The 19,869-nt window shown below is 42.2% G+C and overlaps 1 protein-coding gene across 5 annotated transcripts in view; it reads left to right on the top strand.

Moving 5' to 3' along the window:
- Window positions 1–1,644: 1,644 nt before the first annotated feature.
- GRM8 (glutamate metabotropic receptor 8) overlaps window positions 1,645–19,869 on the top strand; it is a 476,081-nt gene continuing 457,856 nt past the window's right edge. For 4 of the 5 annotated variants that reach the window (XM_084616845.1, XM_084616841.1, XM_084616843.1 and 1 more), the window contains exons 1-2: window positions 1,645–2,134; window positions 10,794–11,641. In XM_084616845.1, coding sequence (XP_084472971.1) covers window positions 11,132–11,641 — 510 coding nt within the window. In that variant the 5' untranslated portion in view covers window positions 1,645–2,134; window positions 10,794–11,131. Of the gene's footprint in view, window positions 2,135–2,656; window positions 2,744–10,793; window positions 11,642–19,869 lie in introns of those variants that run through there. The other variant, XM_084616842.1, reaches the window with a different exon arrangement.

Raw genomic sequence — 19,869 nt, 5'->3', positions numbered from 1 at the left:
TACTTTAGCCCACATAAGCGTGTCCTAGATTTCTAACACACGACATCACTAACAGAAGCTAGCCCAGCACCCCGATTTTCTCATTGTTAGCGAATGGATTAACACCCTCCCCGACACCCAAATCCCCAATGCACAACATATTCACGATAACAGTGCAGGAAGTCTCCAGGGAAGATATTTGTGAACCATTACAGGATAGCAACTGCAGGCTCAGAAGACCCAGCAAGGGCTGGCAGTGCCCTCCCGCTTGCCTGGGGCAGGCCATTACTGCACAAGGCCGAGCAGTAACAAACAACAAAGCCCAGGATGACAGCGCCAGCTGGCCTCATTACAGCTCATTACATTATATGTACCCCCCCTCCCCCAGCCCCGCCATGCACAGCGCGCAAGACCACCCTGGAACGGAGCCCTGCAGCTCCTTCCCAGCACGTGCACCAGCATTTCATAACGGTTTCTTGCTCCTCACTTGAGCTCAAAGGGGAGGAGGAGGGCGGTAATTAATTCCACCGGCCCATTGCACCGCTGCCTGTCCTGTGGCCATAAGCCCCCTGAGCTGCCCCCTGAGCTGCCCCCCGGCTCAGCCCTGCTCTTTCATTTCCGTGGTGCCCTGTCCCGCTGCCTCCTTCCCCTTTGCAGCCCTGCCGCTGCCCCCTCCCGCCTGCGTGGCCGCCTCAGGCTCGGTGCAGGGAGGGATCTTCCCTGCGTCACATTCCCCCAGAAAGTCTGGCCAGCCAGCTCCCGGGCGCGCAATTCCCAGCCGCTGCCTCCAGATGGCGCCTGTTCACCAGGCCCGGCCCGGCCGGCTCAGCGGGAGCCAGGAGAAGACCCCGCAGCGCGCAGTGCGGGGAGCAACCTGGCGCGGGGCTTCCAGGGGACGCATCCCGAGCCGCCCGACGCCCACCCCCCGGGAACTCTGAAATCCGCAAAGCAAAGCTGGGGCGTCCCGCTACTGCCCGCCAGCCCCCAAACGGGCACAAGCACCAGGGGCGGGGGGCCGCGATACAAGATAGAGAACCCCGCCCCTGTGTCCCAGCCAGCACCTTCCTCCCCGTCCCGTTGGAGCCCCCTCCCCGCTAACGCTGGTGCTGGAGAAAAGCCCCCCCTGCCCTGCGGAGCCTCGGGTACAGACCAAGAGGCGGCCACTCAAGGCACCTGCAAACTTTGATGGGCAACTAAGGGGAGAGCAGCGCTGCTCTGACAGTGGCCTGCGGCCAGCTGCTTGTCAGTTTCCACGCGCGGGCCACGTGTTCATCGATGGCCCGGTGAGTCTTATTTATTGATCACAGACCAGCACCACCCGCAGCCTCAGGAGTGCCCCGCCCAAAGGGTTCCCTCGCTGTGTCTGAATGACTTAACAGCTCTTCCCTGGGCTGAAGCTAGGAGGGTGACTAGACAGCAAATGTGAAAAATCAGGAGGGGGGGGGGGTAATAGGAGCCTATATAGGAAAAAGACCCCCCAAATCGGGACTGTACCTATCAAATCGGGACAGCTGGTCACCCTAGCTGGAGCTAACAGCCATGTTCCTTAGGAGCCCATATGTTCCCCCCGCCTTATCTCCCTCCCTTCCCCCCCAGCCGTAATTGGCTTTCACTGCAAATCAAACCTGATAGAAACACTTGTTTACCTGAACGTTGTGGTCTCAGGCCGCTGCCCTGGGGAAGGGTGTGTGGGTGTGTGTGGGTGTGTGGGTGTGTGTTAACTGCAGTGTGTGCAAAAGGAGGCGAAAGCTTGTAAGGGAGGCCGGGTACCTCAATCTGAGCCTTCATAGCCAGATCCAGGGGGCTTCCTACCGGTGGGGTTGGTTTAGTCTGCATCCCAGATGTGATTTGCTTGGCGCTAAACGGCGGGGATTAGCCTGCGAGTTCCCGAGCAGGGAAAGCTCCCTTTGCCCCTGGCCAGGCTGAGTGCCTGATAAGCAGTGGATTAGGAGGAGAGTTAGACAGACCAATAGCGGCTGCCAGTGGGTGTATTTGTTATTCACATGGAAGAGACTTCGCGTCGTGCTCTGGAATCGCTGCCTCTTTCAGCACCAAGAACAGCCACAAGTGCAGCTCCTCTCGCGCCGGCATGCACTGACATGGGGCCGAGAGCCCCCGAGCCGGCTCCTTTCCACCAGCTTCTTCCGGAGCCAGGGTAAGACCCCGGGGGGGAGCGTGTGTGCGTAGGGAGCCAAAGCCCCCGCTAGGCTAGGAGCGCGGGGGCTGCAGCTATTTGTCCAAGTGTTGGATGCATCAAGTTGGCCCGTTCTTGGAGTTTGGTGATTTGATGTACTGCGAGGGGGAGGGAATTAATTGGTGTATCCAAACACAGGCTGGAGACTGGGGAGAGTAGATCAATGGTCCTTTGCTTAGGTTTATTTCAAATGCCAAGAGGAGGCAACCCAGAGCTCAGCAAAGCAGTTGGGCTAAGAGATCGGCACTGAGGTTTACACTACAAGCGGTCCCCTAAAAGTTTTTTTCCCGGGGTGTTTTTGGTGGGCGAGGAGGCTGGTTTTGCTTGGCTGCTCGACAGTGTTCTGCAGCAGCATGGAAATCGCTCTCCGGGCTACCTGTCCCGGTCTGAGCTCCTGCCCCTTCAGCTGACGTTCCCGGGGAAGATAGCTGAGACTCGGATTGTAGAGAAACTACCGAATGCTATTTCCCAGCGGCAGGTTAGGGCAGCTTTGATTAATTCCGGGGACTCCTTCCACCGTTTCTCAGCAATACGGATATGCAACTATTTTTCATCGATTGGAGGCTCAAGGTACTTGTACCGGGGATTTTTTTGGTGGGGGCGGGGGAAGGAGAGAGGGAAGTCAACAAATAACCGTCAATGCAAGTTTTGTCCTAGTTAATATCTTCTGCTAGAAGAGACTCGTATCTGCCTGATTTGTGGGGCTTGAAATAGCCCGGACTTTTATTGTCAATTTCCTCCTAAAGCCAGCTCGAATCAAACGGCACGTTAAAAAGACAATGAGCAAAGAACCATCCTAACAAGGACATTTGTAACCCTGAATTTCAAGATTCCACCCCCCTTCCTCCTTTAAATGTCGCCTATTATAAACCACAAAGAGGAGCAATTTTCCCTTACAAGCACCTGATCTTTCCAGCGCCTTATTTGCTTCAATTTCTGCGCGCTGGGCGGATAAAATCACATTAAGTATTTAACCTGTTTATTCAGTGCGTAGTAATAAACGTTGGGTGAGTGCAGGAAGCTTCTGCCACAAACTTCGATTCTAGCAGGGTGGGAATATGCAGGGCTGGGACGCGTAGGTAAGGGCACCAAGGATTCCCTTCTTTCTGTTATTTTCAGTAGCTTCCCCCCCCCCCTTTTTTTTTAAAGCAGCCTGATGCTGTCCCCTTTCCCCAGCGTTAGGTAATTCGAATCCCAGGCACCACCAGAAAGGAGCGGGGCGCAATGTTTGCTAGAAGACAGAAAGCCCCCTTAGCAATACTGAACCCAAATCCATCTGCTCAGCGAAACAGTGCGAAGATCCCTCGCAGCTTGTTCAAAACTGCTGAAAATATATACTAGAGCCCCACAAGATACTGGCTGGCTGACAAGTGCCGGCTTGTGTCAATGAAACAGCCACCAAACTGCGCAAGATATGACAGAACCCCCCTGAGAGCCAGCACGAATTACTTCAATCCGGTTGCAAGGGTTTATTTGGGCGGGGGGGGGGGGGGGGGGATAGATATCTGAGGGGGCACGATGGGGGGGGGGAATCCCTCTGCTCCCTTGATGTTTCGCACAATACTCAACCCAAAATAAGGCTGTTAATAGAGAGGAATCTGCACCTCTCCAAAGTAATCTCACCTCTGTTTCGGAAGTGTTAGCTCTCCCACTGGATGCTGAGTCTTTTCACAGCATTGTGCATGTGTTTAATGTGAGAGTCATAAAGTGTTTGCAAGGGCTGCATGGATAACACATTAACCGCCTCCCCCCCCCCCCATGAAAATCGATTACCGATCCGAATTGCATGCAGACCCGACACCGCATTGACATTTGGCTTTGGAAAGCTTCTGACCTTTGGGCTTGGGGGTTGGGGGATTCGTTAAAAGAATATTTGCTTTCCCCTCAATAATAACCTAGCCCATTAAAAGGGACCACTTAATTTAAGGAGAAAATGAAATAGTCTGTAGCTGTGCAGAGAGGCTAGTGATCACGTATAACCAAATGGCGGAAAGTTTATTTCACGTTAGATTTTTTTTTTAATTAACTGTAATGAACAACAGGAGCCTTCGGTTCTAATCTGGTCATTTGCATAACTACCTTGCACGCGATTATTTAGGTTCCAAGGAAGACTGGTGGGTAGTAAAATAGTTAAAATACTACAGCCGCTAATGATAATGAAAGACGCCGGAGTAGTGGGGATAGCTTAGTTTAGTGTGTTAATAGAATTCCTCAATAACAGAAGCCAATTGGTATGGTCGACGTGAGCGTGGGAAGATAAAAATGGCTTAGTTTAGTAAAAGTAGAGAACAATAGAGGGCTCCCTGCTAAGAAGGCTCACACCCTAGGTAGTGGTTGATGTGTGTGTCATTTAGCAGGAAAAATCGGTGAAACGCAGCTTATCCTATTCCGCGGCTGAAAGGGTTACTGGACCTTTTCACTGGGCAGTAGAGGACCCTTCCAGGTGGAACAAGTCTAAAAGACCGAGTTTATGTTTAAGCACGGTGAGGTGGAATCTCCTTCCTTAGAAGTTTTTAAGGTCAGGCTTGACAAAGCCCTGGCTGGGGTGATTTAATTGGGGATCGGTCCTGCTTTGAGCAGGGGGTTGGACTAGATGACCTCCTGAGGTCCCTTCCAACCCTGATATTCTATGATTCTAGGTGCTGGGATGACAAAAGCTACAGAAGTACCCAGTATTGCTATTCATATGAAGGCAGCCAGGAAAGAAGAGGGAAAGGAAAGATCTGCCACAAAGAAAGCAAATGAGGATGCTGGATGTTTCAGCTGAGATATTGGCTGTGCAAAGTGAAGCTGCTGATAGACAGCTTTGACTGCGTCTTGGCCCTTGCGCAGCCAGTAACCCAAGTTGGCAATGACCGTGGCAGTGTGAGGATGGTAATCTTTATGTTGGGATGTCATGATTCTTGAGTGATTTGGGCAGTCCCTTAGGCACAAGCAGATTTTCCTTTTAATATTAACTTTCCTGTGCCACCAAATTATTTTTCGTGGACAAATATATTTCTCAGAGCTGTTGCGGGGGAAAAAAATCCTATTCTGCACTTACATTTGAGTTCCCCACTGTCCCTGTTAGGGTGTTCCAGATCCTCGATGAAGCACAGAATCTTGCTCTAAACTACAGCAACAGCTGGTGGCCAGAGATTTGAACTCTGGTGAAGAAACTCCTCTAGGCTGACCTGGAAAATCTCCCTGCTCTTCTTCACCTGTTAGACCAGGGGTGAAAAATCAAGTCTGAAAGGTGTGAATATTGATCGAGTTTGTTCAGTTGTAAGACCAGTCAGGGACAGAGAGAAGTGCTTACTATGATTTTCCTTTGGAAGATTTATCTATTAGCTTTAAACTTATATTAGGCCCACACTTCCAGAGGATTTGTTTTGACTTTTAAAGATAGCTTGTTTAAAAGATGGAGATTCACAGGGTAGGATGTGAAGGCAGAAGCTCTGGCGGTACTTGAAGTTGCCTTGAAAAGAGTCTGAAATAGACTGATCTGAGACATTTCTCCCATGCCGTACAATGAAAAAATCCAGTCATGTGGACTGGATGCTGATGATGACTTGCCTTGTTTTTTTCATTGTGTAAAGGGTTCCCTCAGCAGGAAGAAGTGATACATCCTTTCCCATAGGACTGAAGTAAATGGGACTACCATAAATAAGGAGTACTCCTCAGGGGTGCTGGAACAATTTGTGTAGTAGGGGTGCTGAGGGTCATGGAACCAAACTGTAAACCCTGTATATGATGGAAACCACTTTAAGCTGGGGGTGCAGCAGCACCTCTAGTTCAAGGACCTAAGGTACTCCTTTAAGTTAGCGTTTTCAAAGTCTGGGCCTAAGACTTCCACAATCCACTTACATTGATTCTTTTTGTTAGCAATCTGCTTTTATATGAAATTCGAATTGTAGTGTTCAACTGGCAACACCTTTACGTGATATTCACATATTTTCTCATCACTGATTATAGTACAGTACAAAAGAAAATATTTCCCAGGAAAATGAGTGTTAGCATAAAAAGGAGGAAGATAACAGTCTGTTACTGTACAAATCTTATTTTCATATTATAAAGAGGGAAGTCAAAAATACTTGCAAGACCCTCTCCCCAAAATTTTGGAAAGGAAGGTTTTTATATTTTCATTTCATTTCAGGTTCTCATAAATCTGAACAATTTTGTGGGTTATCACTTGAAAAGAAGGTAAATTTGAGCGCAAAAAGCCTCTCCTTTTCTCAAAAAATATTCTTTTTTAAAAACAAAATTTTGATATAACAGTTTTATTCTGATGTAGATCAAATTTCCCATTAAAATATGCAAAATTCCATATGACTTAATGAAAACCTCATCAACTCTTCAAAATGCTATGAAAAGTGAAATCAGGGAAATGTGAAATGGCCTCAAACATAATTGCCAATATTTTCTAATAGAAAAAAATTGCTCTTTTCACACAGTCCCAGTAGAGTCATGTCTGTTAAACTGTCTAACAGGTCATCGAGATAAAGATCCATGAAACTAGAGCAGTGGTTTTCAAACTGCAGGTTGTGACCCAGAACTGGGTCATGGAATGTAAGGCACTGGGTCGCGGTGGCTCTGGTCAGCACCACCGACCAGGCCGTTAAAAGTCCCATCGGCGATGCTGCCTGGATAAAGCAGGCTAGTCCCTACCTGTTCTGACACCATGCCGTGCTCCGCAAGCAGCCAGCAGCAGGTCCAACTCCTAGGCGGGGGAGCCACGGGGCTCGGCGCGCTGCCCCTGCCCCGAGCACTGGCCAATGGGAGCTAGGGAGTGGGGTGGTGCCTGCGGCTGAGAGCCATGCAGAGCCACTTGCATACCTCCACCTAGGACCCGGACCTGGTGCTGGCTGCTTCCGGGGCGCAATGCAGTCCGTGATGCCAGGACACGCAGGAAGCCTGCCTTAGCACTCCTGCTGCGCCGCTGACCAGGAGCTGCCTGAGGTAATCCTGCGCCCCAACTCTGCCCCAGCCCTGAGCCCCCCACCAAACTAGGAGCCCCTTCCTGCACCCCAAAGCCTTCATTCCCAGGCCCATCCCACAGCCCTTACCCCAACCCTCTGCTCTGAGCCCCTCCTACACCCCAAACCCCTCATCCCCAGCTCGTGTCGTGAGCATCAACAATTTTCTTCAACTGGGTGAGCAGAAAAAAAGTTTGAAAACCACTGTACTAGAGGAAACATATTTCCCTATTTGTAATGCATAGAGTGCTGCTTGAAATCACAGCGTGGGCATAAGTGATTTTAAGAATATTTTTTGTGGGAGGATCTCTTCATGATATTTGTATTCATTTTAGCTGACACTACTGTAAATTAAAGGTCACTCTTTCAGTAGTTTTGTTTCCAAAATATAGCCACTTCATTATTAACCCATTTCATTATTTATCATTTCAGCTCATTATTTAGAGTTCATTAATATAAAGAACTCCAGTAACGAGACTGACTAGTGTAGAAGTAATGAGTTTGTGATCAGAATAATGAACAGTCCTATTACATAATACGCATGCGCACACACTGTCATTGTAGTATTCATGAGACCTTGCTTAGAACAAGAGTGAACTCCAGTATGTACTGAGCCTAAATCTTCTTTAACCATGCTTTACCCATCAAGAAATAGTAATATTCTTAAAGATCTGGGTGATTGCTGAAGGAACTACTTTCAGAAGTTAAACATTATCCTAGTTCCATTATAAAAGCTTCCACCTCCCCCCCTTCACCCTAACCCCACCTATTTATGTATTAAAATGAATGTACATGATAATCTATAGAAATTTGTACTGTAAACTTTGCTTTAAAAAGGACTTAAATTCAGTTACTACCAGATACAATTTTAAGGGAATTAAGAGCAAGCAACCTGTGATCTTTTATGTTGACTTGAAGTGAAGTTCCATGATGCACTTCCTCTTGAATCTATATGCTCAGTGCTGAGGAGATGTGTACATTTCTTCTCTGAAGTTATTTCCCAGTGAGCACTGACTACCACTATAAAAAACCTGGTAAATTGGGAACACATTTGGATTAATTCAGATTTATGGTCATACAGAAAGGGATTATATTGTACTTTGAATGGAAACGCTGAACATGAAACACAATTGTGTGGATTTATGGCACAGAAGGTCAATATTTTTCATATAACTAAAAAGCATTGATAAAAATGACATGAATTTAGATAAAACTTTCAACTTAGCTATACAGGCTCACAAAACATAGTTGTAAAACTTTATCAATATAGCCAAAGTGATTTGATACAAATAAATTAAGCAATATAATACAAGCTTTGATTTCTTAGAAGACATACAATAAGACTAAATCTATTAAAGTTTAAAATTAATGCTTTATGAAGAATGTCCCTTCCATTTTATAGGTAAGTTATGGCATTAACATCATGAAATACACATTTTTTTGAAAATTAACAATATCTAGCGATAGAATGCATGATGACTAATACTCAAGTATTACATAATATTGCAAAATGCTGCTTATGAGATTTCTTTAACCTTCAAATTATTCTAAACTTACTCATCCTAGATAAGCTACTGGGCCCACTTGTACTCCCAAAAACCCTTTAGAGGTCAAGCCCACTGTGTTTGACCTACCACTGTACATGTTTATAAGGATTGATACCTATTTTCAAAGCTTCCATTTCTGAGTAGAATATTCTTCATTAGAAATGGACTTTGGTCTAACCATCCCACCAAACGGCACACAGAAAAAAAGCAGCAGTTTTCTTATCAATATTCTGAGACATTTTAAATTCTCTACTCTTGCCTCCAAAATTTCAGCATATTGTTAAATATGAGCTGTTTTAAATGTTGTTAATTCAAAGAACTGATTCTGAAATCCTTGAAAAGTGGTGCTAGTATGTCTAGTCTAAAGACTCGGCTGTTCAAAATGAACAAGGGATCAGTAAAAAAGTATCTCTGTAGATTACTTTAGATGTAGAGAAGCTCTTTTCTCTGGATGGTTAAGATGATCAGTTCCGATTGGTTAATGGTGCTCTTGTACTCATCAATATATTTTGAGCCAATTTCTGCCCTCAGTTATTCTGATGTAAATCAGGATCAACACAACTGAAGCTGATGCAGATTTGTACTTGGGTAACTGAGCGCAAATTTTGTCCTACCATCTTTACAGCTGGAAGTAAACTCATTGGGCTAAAGCCTGCACTCATTTATACCTTGTATGTTTACAGAGAGGCCAATGAGATTATGTCAATCAGCACAGATTTTGATCCATTTAGATTCAATCCCCAACTAAACTCAAACAAACTAAATATTTAGAGGCATTGAAAGTCTTGTGCTTCATACACTTCGGCACTTTAATATTCCCAATGGCAGTGCTTTTATTCACACCAATTATACATAGTTCAATTTCAAGTCTTTGTTTTGTTACCGGATCATGGGGAGATACGTCTACGTAGGTGACACTCCACAACCAATCTTTTTCACAGGCCTTAAAACATCCATTATTTTAGAATTCTTCTGTAGCTTCTGTGATTTGAGAAAAATTTGTTTTGAGAAAATTGGGGAACAAAATAATATTTAGTGGAAGATGATCCGTTAAAGGGATTATAGAATCACATTTTGAATTATAATATATTATAGCATGTCATATTAAGACAAAGGGGGCTTAACCCCTGCCCCCCAAATATGATATCATTGGTACTTGTAACAAAATGCATTTGGAGCTAGACTTTTTAAAATACGGGTGCTAATTAGGTAATTTAAATGTCTAACTTTGTTAACTTGATTGTGTTAGTTTTTTAGTTACTGGTGCTTAGATACCAAGATAATAGGTACCTTAGAAATATTTAAGATAGTGTCACTCTGATTTTTAGATATAGGGTGAATTCCTGGCCCCATTCAAATCAGTGGGAGTTTTTCAATTAATGTTAGTGAAGGAAGGATTTCACCCCAATTTTGCACACACAAACTGCAAGCACAAAATGGAGGCCCTGATAATGTTGGGGCTCAAATTAAGTGAAATATATACCTTATCTGGTAAAATATAGTGTGAAACTTTTGCTTGGGAACTCTATTATTTTTCCATTAAATATATTCAGAGTTTGAAATTATTATTGTTTATGGAGCACTATAGATATACATGGACCTGAACAGAAAGTGAGTTGTGCTAGAGAAGTAACACAGTTACTATCAAGTGCTGCAAAAACTCAAGTGTGTGCTTAACTTTATGCACATTAATAGGCTGCTGAATTCAATGAGACTAGTAAGTGTAAATCTTTGCAGGGGAAGAGCCTTAGACTGTAATAGAATGAATGGGTCCAATACAATATATTATTTAATATATTGCAGAATAAAACCCAAAGAGGTATATAGTCTTTGTATCTAAATGTTTCATGCAGTGCAATTGTAAATAAATATTACTGATCTGACTGAGCATCAAGCTAGGTTTTGTTACCTCAGTGTTGCTTCTGCTTTGCTGGTATCCTCAATCTCTCAGCTTTTAGTACAGTACAGCCAGGTGTTCAAATTCACAGTGGGCCAAGAATGAGTCCCTTACATAATGTGGAAAGTAAAACCTAGGCAATGTAACTCATATTCCAAAGTAAATACTGTTGACAAGAGCAAAACTGCTGAACTTAATAATATTTTTCACTGATTTTTCAGGAGTACCTCAGCTGCAGGGCAAAATGCAAGGACATGAGTCGTTGACTTCCTCCCAGCGTCAGAGCCATAGATATTAATCTGTATTTCAACATCAATCTACAATAGCTGAAAACACCTCACCACAAAACAAATTAACCCATGGTACTGATGGACATTTTTTGTAAAACATATTTTAAGAACTTTTGTTGAGATCTATTTTCTACTTGTGGCACAATTCTATATTGTTACTTATTGGGCACTGATGGTAGCTTTCAGAAGGTGCTGCTTCAAATGGTCCACCTCCTCTTTTAGCAAGAAGGAACTTCGGGTCTTGGATAGCAACAACATCTTCAGGAAAAATGGTATACGAAGGAAAGCGGCTCGTCTCCTGCCATTGTTTCTTCCTAGTAACAGCCAAATTCTACTGGATACTCAGTATGATGCAAAGAACTCATGGCCAGGAATATGCCCACTCTATTCGATTGGATGGGGACATCATCTTGGGAGGACTGTTCCCTGTCCATGCAAAAGGGGATAGAGGGGTGCCTTGTGGGGAGCTGAAGAAGGAGAAGGGGATCCACAGACTAGAGGCAATGCTATATGCAATAGATCAGATCAATAAGGACCCTGATCTTCTTGCCAATATCACTTTAGGTGTCCGGATCCTAGATACTTGTTCCAGGGACACTTATGCATTGGAGCAGTCCTTAACGTTTGTGCAAGCTTTGATAGAGAAAGATGGTTCAGATGTGAAATGTGCTAATGGAGACCCACCTATTTTCACTAAGCCAGACAAGATATCAGCTGTAATAGGTGCTGCTGCAAGTTCTGTATCCATCATGGTTGCTAATATTTTAAGACTTTTTAAGGTAGGTAAAGTTTTCTACTCTTCATTTAAATACCAACCATCATGATGATAAGTAATATGACTGTGGTATTTCCATTTTCAAAAATAAAGGGCCAAAATTAGAAGTTCTTTCTTAGTTATTTCTCAGACAAAACATCGAGCAATGACAGAAGGCACTAGTCTTCTAGATGCAGGGTGCCTCTTGCGAAGTGCTAAGCACCCTTAACTCTTGTTGGCTACACTAGGCATTGCGAGTTCTCAGCATCTTGCACGAATCACTCAGTACATCAGCCCTGAGCAAACACAATGGAATTTCACTCAAACTGTGTACTTATTAATATCATGACTGCCCTACTGTTTAGTCCAGGGGACAGATTACATGTATAGCACCTCTGACTGCAATAGAGCAAAAGGGGCTACTCGTGTGTAAGATGCCCAGGATTGTCAATGTTTGCTTCATAACTTAGTATTTTCAAGGGTCTAGAACTCAGTAGTTAAATTTCATCTCGGGGAAACTGTTTTCTTAGAAGGAAAAATTCTGCCAGGAGTTAAACCCATATATAGAGTCTCATCTAATCTGCTAGGAGTTAGGAACATTATTAAATATATGATCTTTCTAAAAGAAAACAGAGTTGTCCTTTTAAGAATTTCTTCTATCCTGGGGTGAGTATCTGGCAAGTAACTAGACCATAAATCAGGCTAATCATGCTGGATACTTTGAAAACAAAAATTCTAAGGGTATGAAGTTTTATAAATTGGTTATCACACCTGTATTATTTTACCATCAGATCTGAGAGCTGAAAGGCATAACAGGGAATCCCTGGGATACTCTCGCAGGCCAGTGTTTTCTATTGGATGTGTACCTGCTCCACACTTGGACAAATGGACCCTCATCTAGGAAGAGTTTTGAATAAAAAAGGGGACAATTGTAGTATGTTGCCCCACCAGTTGAGAACTCACTGTTCAAAGCCTGGGATAAATGTTAGGCCAGTTCACTTGAAACATTTACTTATCGTCCTCAGCTGGAGTGCAGTTACTGTAAATGTTCCATACCTGTATCTGCAGACATGCATTTGTTAAAGTAAAGGTTTTAATTTAAACACAAGCAGTTGTAGTCAAGAATGTAAGACAGACTTGGCACATACTCTTGAGTACTTTAGTTCCATATAGTTTTTTGGGGAGCAGTTTGAGACAGATGTAGTCACATCCTCGTATGTCATGCTATTTAAAGTGATATCATACAGTTTATTAAAATCTACTGTGCTAAAAATTCCAAATGGAAGAAGCATCTCTTGGCGTAAACATACTTTTATATAAAAATGAGGTATGCACTATGGCCTTACTCAGAAAAGCACTTAAAGTGATTAAGGTCTGAAGTTTTATTGACATTTTATTGACATTTAACATATACTTAAAGTTAATAGTGAATAGATGTCAGATTTCTTACATGTTTAAACATGTGCTGAAGTGCCTTGCTGAATTAGGAACTGTGCCTTTTTAGCTTCAATGAGATATGTCACATGCTAGTGATTAATGTGATCCCTTCTCACATGAGGCCTATTCCAAAGTCCACTGATGTCATCAACTTGTGAAGTTTCACAAATGTTGGATGAACATAATGGGTCCAATTTTTGTTTAACTAGTTACGGACTATACTTTCCAGATTCCTCCTTGGTTTAACTCCCCTGACTTAAATGGAATTACACCATGGATGAAATTGACTCTGAAAGTCTGAAAATATAACAGGCTATACAGTATTCATGCAAAATGAGCCTGCCTCCATGGCTTTCAAAGGGTTTGGGTCAGGCCCAATATGCAAAGAGGGTACATATCTTCACCTAATGGGATACAATAACCTTTCTAGAAATATTTTCAGTTTGGTCTTAGTGAAAAAAGGAGGTTAAATATAAAAATAACATGAAAATTATACTTGGGCCAGATTCACTCTTGCTTTGAACCTTGTGGCATTATTTATGTATGTGCAAAGTGGTTGTAAAATGCTACCATTCTGATGTGATACCATTTTACACTCACTCTACACATGTATAAATGACTATGCAAAGTTGCAAGACAATAGACCATCAGGCCCATTATCTCTTACTGTGACAAGCACCCACAAAACATTACAAGTAGTTCTTTGTCAATAAGATGATTATGGCTGAAAAATAATCTGTTGGAATGAGGAGAGAATGGCATGTTGGCCATACATTTTAATTCTTTATTTTTTGTCATTGCTAATCTTTTTTCTGTATTTAATTCTATGTTCTTCAGTACTAGAATTGACCCACTCTGCATATTTCCAAGACAAACAAATGAAAGGTTTAAATATAAATCCATTTGTAGGAGGACCAGATTATTACAAGTATATTTTCTCATTTAGAGAAATTAACTAGTGATTTGATTTGCATGTCTAGTCAAATGAAGTGTAGCGAAGCATCGTCTCTTCTCTTGAAATCTTAATCTTCCTGGTAAATTTCACAAGGTGATATCTTTTCCATTCAGACTAGTTACCAGTTTTGGTGGATCACTTCAATCTAAGAGTTGTGTTGACATACTATTCTTTGTCTTCATTGTGCTTCATTATGTTCTACAGTATAAACAGTTGAAAGGTGAGCCTGCCACATCTACACTTGTCAATTTGGATGGACGGATGAATGAATTCTAATCAATAAACTCAGCTGGAACTGATTGGGCAGCTAACATTTAATTTTAAAGTCTGCTTGATGTTAAATAGATAATGGTAAATTGAACGCTAAATGCTTCCAGTACACACAATGGCTGTAGCGTATGTCTGAAACTGTTACTGTCCCATTGCCTGTTAATAGTCATGCTGATTCCTTCCATTAAAACATCTTATCTCATTTCCTTAGGACTTGGTGCCCATTGAAACACATGATAAACCCATTGAGTTCAGTGGTGCAGGAACAGGCACTTGCATGTTATCGAGACTATTGAGCTCAAATGTTTACGCCGCAGTTATATATCCCTGCAGCCAGGTGACCTGGACCAATGTGGCTGTGGTGCAGGTCTTTTATCACAACGTAGACATGCCCCAAAGCCTGTGATACTCTGGGTTATAAAATTGCAGTGTAGACATTCGGGCTCAGGCTGGAGCCTGGGGCTCTGGGGCTCTCCCCACTTTGAGTACCTTTCCCAGACTCAAAGAAGAGTTCCATGCAGCTTGAAAGCATGTCTCTCTCACCAACAGAGGTTGGTCCAATAAAAGATATGACCTCACCCACCTTGTCCCTCTAATATCCTGGGACCAACATGGCTACAACAATTTGCTTACTGTAGCAATTTTGAAAATGATTATCTTCCTTGTTATTTATTAATTTTGGTGCATGTTTGATTGTTGAAAAAATCATAAGGAAGGAAAAAAGAAAAGGAGTACTTGTGGCACCTTAGAGACTAACAAATTTATTTGAGTATAAGCTTTCATGAGCTACAGCTCACTTCATCAGATGCATTCAGGAAGGAAGGAATTTGAGTAGAACTTAGGATGACCAGCTAGCAAGTGTGAAAAATCAGGACAAGGTGTGTGTGTGTGAGTGGGATAAGAGGCGCCTATATAAGACAAAGCCCCAAATATCGTGACTGTCCCTATAAAATTGGGACATCTGGTCACCCTAGTAGAACTTGATTGTCTTTTTGAGCCACTCTGAAGCCAGAGTAGAAGTATGTTTTCAATCATTTTAAGGGGGATTTCTTTCTGTCCTTTCTTCTAGCTTTACACTTCAGCTGAGAAGCAGCCTGTGCACTGGAGACTGGTTAAGTCTGTGTTGTAGGCAATTGGTTGATCGCAGGCCACGGTCACTATGAAAATTTGAGAGCGTGAGACTTACACCCATCAAATTATTAGCTAGCTCTGAAAGTCAAGGTACACACAACACAAATGAGATTTTAAAATGTTCTATATTGATAGCAGTCTTTTGAGTTATGCCTGGTTGAATTCCTGTCTTTACTGGCAATAATCACACTGGCTGCTGAATGGATGTCTTTTTAATTGATGCCCTTTTTGAAGTTGTTAACCTATTAAATAATGCATAGCTCTGAAGTAATGGTCACTCTAATGCCTTTCTTAATGCAGAGTCACCTAGATTACCACTTCCACTCTTTGTTACTATTGAAGACAGTGTAGTAGACTGATTTAAGAAACTAAGCCTTGTAAGACATGCATTAGCTGTGAATTGAGAACAGCAAGAAGGAAAGAAGCCTATGAATTGTCTCAGATGCCACTAATTTGTCTTCTGAAGCCATGACAGCTAACTCCTGATTTCCATTATGCAATAAGATTGCAAATAACGTTCCGCTGCAGTCTTAATCAATATAGCATCACATGGCACCCCTCTGGGGAAAGCTCCTATTTACCCATTTAATTGATATAACACAGTTGCTGCTGAAAGAAGGAGACATCTCTCTTACGTTTAATTATAGACCCTGCACAAGTGCCCTTAATGTACAAATTACATAGGATGATTTTTAATGTTTGCATGTTGGACTGGACTCAAAAGGTCTGATTCTGCAACCCTTACATGAGTAGGCCCATTGACATGAGTAGGACAACTTGCTTGATTAAAGGCGTCAGGATCTGACTCTATTTCAGTGCCACTTTAGGAAATATTCCCACTGATTTTATGCAAGCAGAAGAGAAAAATAATAATTATTAATATTTAACATTAATATAACACCATAGGGGTTGGTGATACTTTACAGGAAGACTTGGGGTAGATTCTCAGTTGGTGAAAATCAACATAGCTCCAGAGCTGAGGATAAGGCCCATAGTCCTTGCCCCAAGAAGTTTGTGTTCTAGATAAGAAATTAGTGCTCAATAAATGTCACTACATATGGGGCCAGATGCTCAGCTGATGAAATCTATGTAGCTTTATTAAAGTCAGTGATCACCACCATACAAATCTGTGTTCCACACTATTTTCAAGATACATGTTATTCACCTATATTCCAACCATAACAGTTCTATTTAACAGCTTGAACCTGTAGTCTGAAGTCCAATATTACCTTAATGTGCACTCTGGAACTACTAAATGCAAGGACTGCATACTTTGCTAGATCTGTATGTGCAACTTATCAAGTGGAAATCTGTGATGAAATTATGGGTCATATATTAGATAGTTCAAGTATGAATATACGTATAAAGTGGTTACAAAAAGATTCTGAACAGTAGCTGCGTTTTTTTATGCTGCTGTTGCTCAATTAAAAAAAAATTGATTCAACAACACAAAACACACGGGTCGATAAGCCTAGCTGATAAGCTGGTTGGCAACATAAACTGATTGATATTCATAGGATCCTTCTGTCTCAGTTTCTTTGCAAGAATTAAGCAGATTGGGGACCAAAGAGAGAGGCCCTGATCCTCGGCCAGTTTCCTGAAAAATTAGCCAAGTTACAGTTCTGGGTTTTTATGTTTATATATCTCCACCAACATCATATGGAGGTGGGTTTTTTTTCTTTTTCTTTTCTGTCAGCTGTTTGTCCAAGGGACTAGGTGTTAGATCCCAGCTGTTGCAATGAGGCTGCTTGTTGTTACACTCTATACTACTTGAGGTGCTTGGTGCAAACTTTGTCTTGTCTTTATCTTTGTAGGAAGGGAAGGGAGAGGATGTGAAAGATGATGTTTAGATACATAGGGTACATCTACACTTCAAGCTGGGGATGTGATTTCCAGACCAAGGAGCCATTCTTGTGCCAGTTTGCTGAGAGCTACCAGGAATATGTCATCTCAAGCTGTGAATCATACCCCCAGCTTAAAGTGTAGACATATTCATAGATTCCAAGGCCAGAAAGGATCACTGATTGCATCTGACCTCCTATATATCACAGATCACAGAACTTCCCAAAAATAACTCCTTTTTGAACGAGAGCTTAACTTTTTAAAGAAAAATATCCATTTGGGATTTAAAAAATTGCCAGTGATAGAAAATCCATCAGGACCCTGGCAAATTGTTCCAATGGTTCACTACCCTCACTGTTAAAAATTTGTGCCTTTATTTCCAGCCCAAATTTATCAAGCTTCAACTTCCAACTGTTACATGCTTGACTTTAATAACAATGTGAGATGTCAAAAATAACAGGCTCAGATGGAATTATTAATCAAAGATTAATAGAGCACTACGCAGGACACAGAAAGAAAACATATTTCACCACCTTCTGTGAATGGTGAAAGGATGGCATTCTGTTCCTTCCCTATGTAACTGGAGGAATTCTGTCAGTGTTCATTTCCAATCTCACTCTCCAAACCTCTTTCCTTTTATAGGGTATGAGACAAAGAAATTCCTGTTGGAGAAAAAAATTACTTTCCCATAATAGTTACTGTTTTCAATATCTCAGTTGACTTAATTATTAATGGAATTTCTTTTGTGATTGTGATTGATAGGCTAAAGGATTTCCAGTTCCATTACTATTCAAAACACCTGTTGTGTTAAGACCTCCTTCCATTTTGCAATGGGTCATTACTTCAGAAAACATCTGTGGTAACAAATAGCCCTTATCAATTACAAAGGATAATTGAGTTATAAGCACCTTCTTATTTATTACCCAGTCTAGTTTACTGTAATATAATTTTGTAGGTCCCTTCATTAGTTTTGAGGTGCTCTTTCCCTGGATGTGTGGACTCACACAGACTTAGAGGTTTAGGAGATATTTAGGTACAACCCAGTACTTAACTACATGTATTCCTGAGCATTTTCATGTTCTAAGTTCAGTTTAAGGACAGCACTTTTTAGCGTCATAAATTCAAGGGACTAAATATATAGATACACAACATAAAAAGGATTTGGTTAACATATACAAGAATTCTGGGAGCTTAACATATAAAAATAATAAAGGTTAATATTTATTAACATAACCTTTGGATCTTATCGTGCCTTCATTTGCTAGATTAAAGCCCATTATCAAATATTTTTTCTCCATGTAGGTACTTACAGAATGTGATCAAGTTACTCCTTAATTGTCTCTTTGTTACGTAAATATAGTGATAGACCCAAGAAGCACAATCTAAGGCATGTTTTCTAATCCTTTAATCATTCTCTTAGCTCTTCTCTGAACTCCCTCCAATATATTAACATCCTTCGTAGCCCAGGGTTAATTGTTGTCTATTTATTCTTTTTCAGTTCCTGAAAGTGGCTGGAGATTTCACAGTACAAATAAGACATGGGGTGAGATTCTAAACTGCATCTTTGAGAACTCACAGCCCAGGGGGAGGTGGCCTAAAATGGATTTAAGTCACCTATGCACCCTCTGGATTGTAGGCTACTCTGGCTCTTTTACTTGATATAAAATGTCTGGAACAGTGGCGAAGATCTCGCCCATGATTCTTGCCCCAAAAAGCTTGCAATCTAATTCTGGACATAACAAAGAGGGATAATGAACATTAGAGAGGATTTTTTTTTTTTTGGTGGGGAAAAGAAGGGTGGATTACAAAATATGATGTCATAGCTCCTGAGTGAAGGCTAGGGCATAGTGTGCATTTATTTTTTATTTCAAGGTTTAGGGTTTCTAGTGGTAAGGGTAGATCTTATTACTGGCTACAGGTATAAGGCAGGTACGTCTACCTTATAGCATAGCATCCCCTATTCTTCCAACAGAGAAAGTGTGGGTTCTGCATCTCTGTTGAGAATTTCTAATGTGGGGTATCTAGGTGTCAACTCAATTTTTATACTGAAAGAAAACAAATTTGCACAGAGTTTAAAAACTTTACCAGCCAAAGGTAGGGAGATGCAAATGGTGAGCTCCTACCATCCACAGCTGCTGAGTAAGGGTATTGGACTTTCTCTGTGGCTGCTGTCCAGCATCCTGCATGGAGGCTCCAGCTCCCATAGCAACCTCTGGCTGGTCAGTATTGGAAACACTTGAAGCTCCATCTCATTCTTGCTGCTGTAAAGCAGAAAGAGCTTTCTGTTCCTTCTCCCACCTCCAGACTCTTCTGGCTGTCGTGAGGACAGAGGATCTTCAATAGCCTACCCCTCTCCCCGAGCCTCCTCGCTGCTGAGAGGTACTCTATCACTCCATCTCTGGGCAAGCCATAGGGAACTTATATAACATTGTGAATCTTGAAGCGCGTCAGCCTGCCTGTTTGCAATTATTACTTACACACAGGCGGCCAAATTCTGGGCCTGGTTTCCATGGTAATAAGGAGTTTGATAGCTCCATACGGCTGCGTAAACTGATGCTGGGGATGTTCTGTTTGTGAACACAGTGGGGAAAGGAGACAACCTGTAGTGGCAGACAATA

The sequence above is a fragment of the Lepidochelys olivacea genome, assembly GCF_965140295.1.
Source record: "Lepidochelys olivacea isolate rLepOli2 genome assembly, chromosome: 1".
In the NCBI taxonomy this organism is placed as follows: Eukaryota; Metazoa; Chordata; order Testudines; family Cheloniidae; genus Lepidochelys; species Lepidochelys olivacea.
Note: the sequence above shows the minus strand (reverse complement) of the source record. Positions and strands in the feature narration are given on the sequence as shown.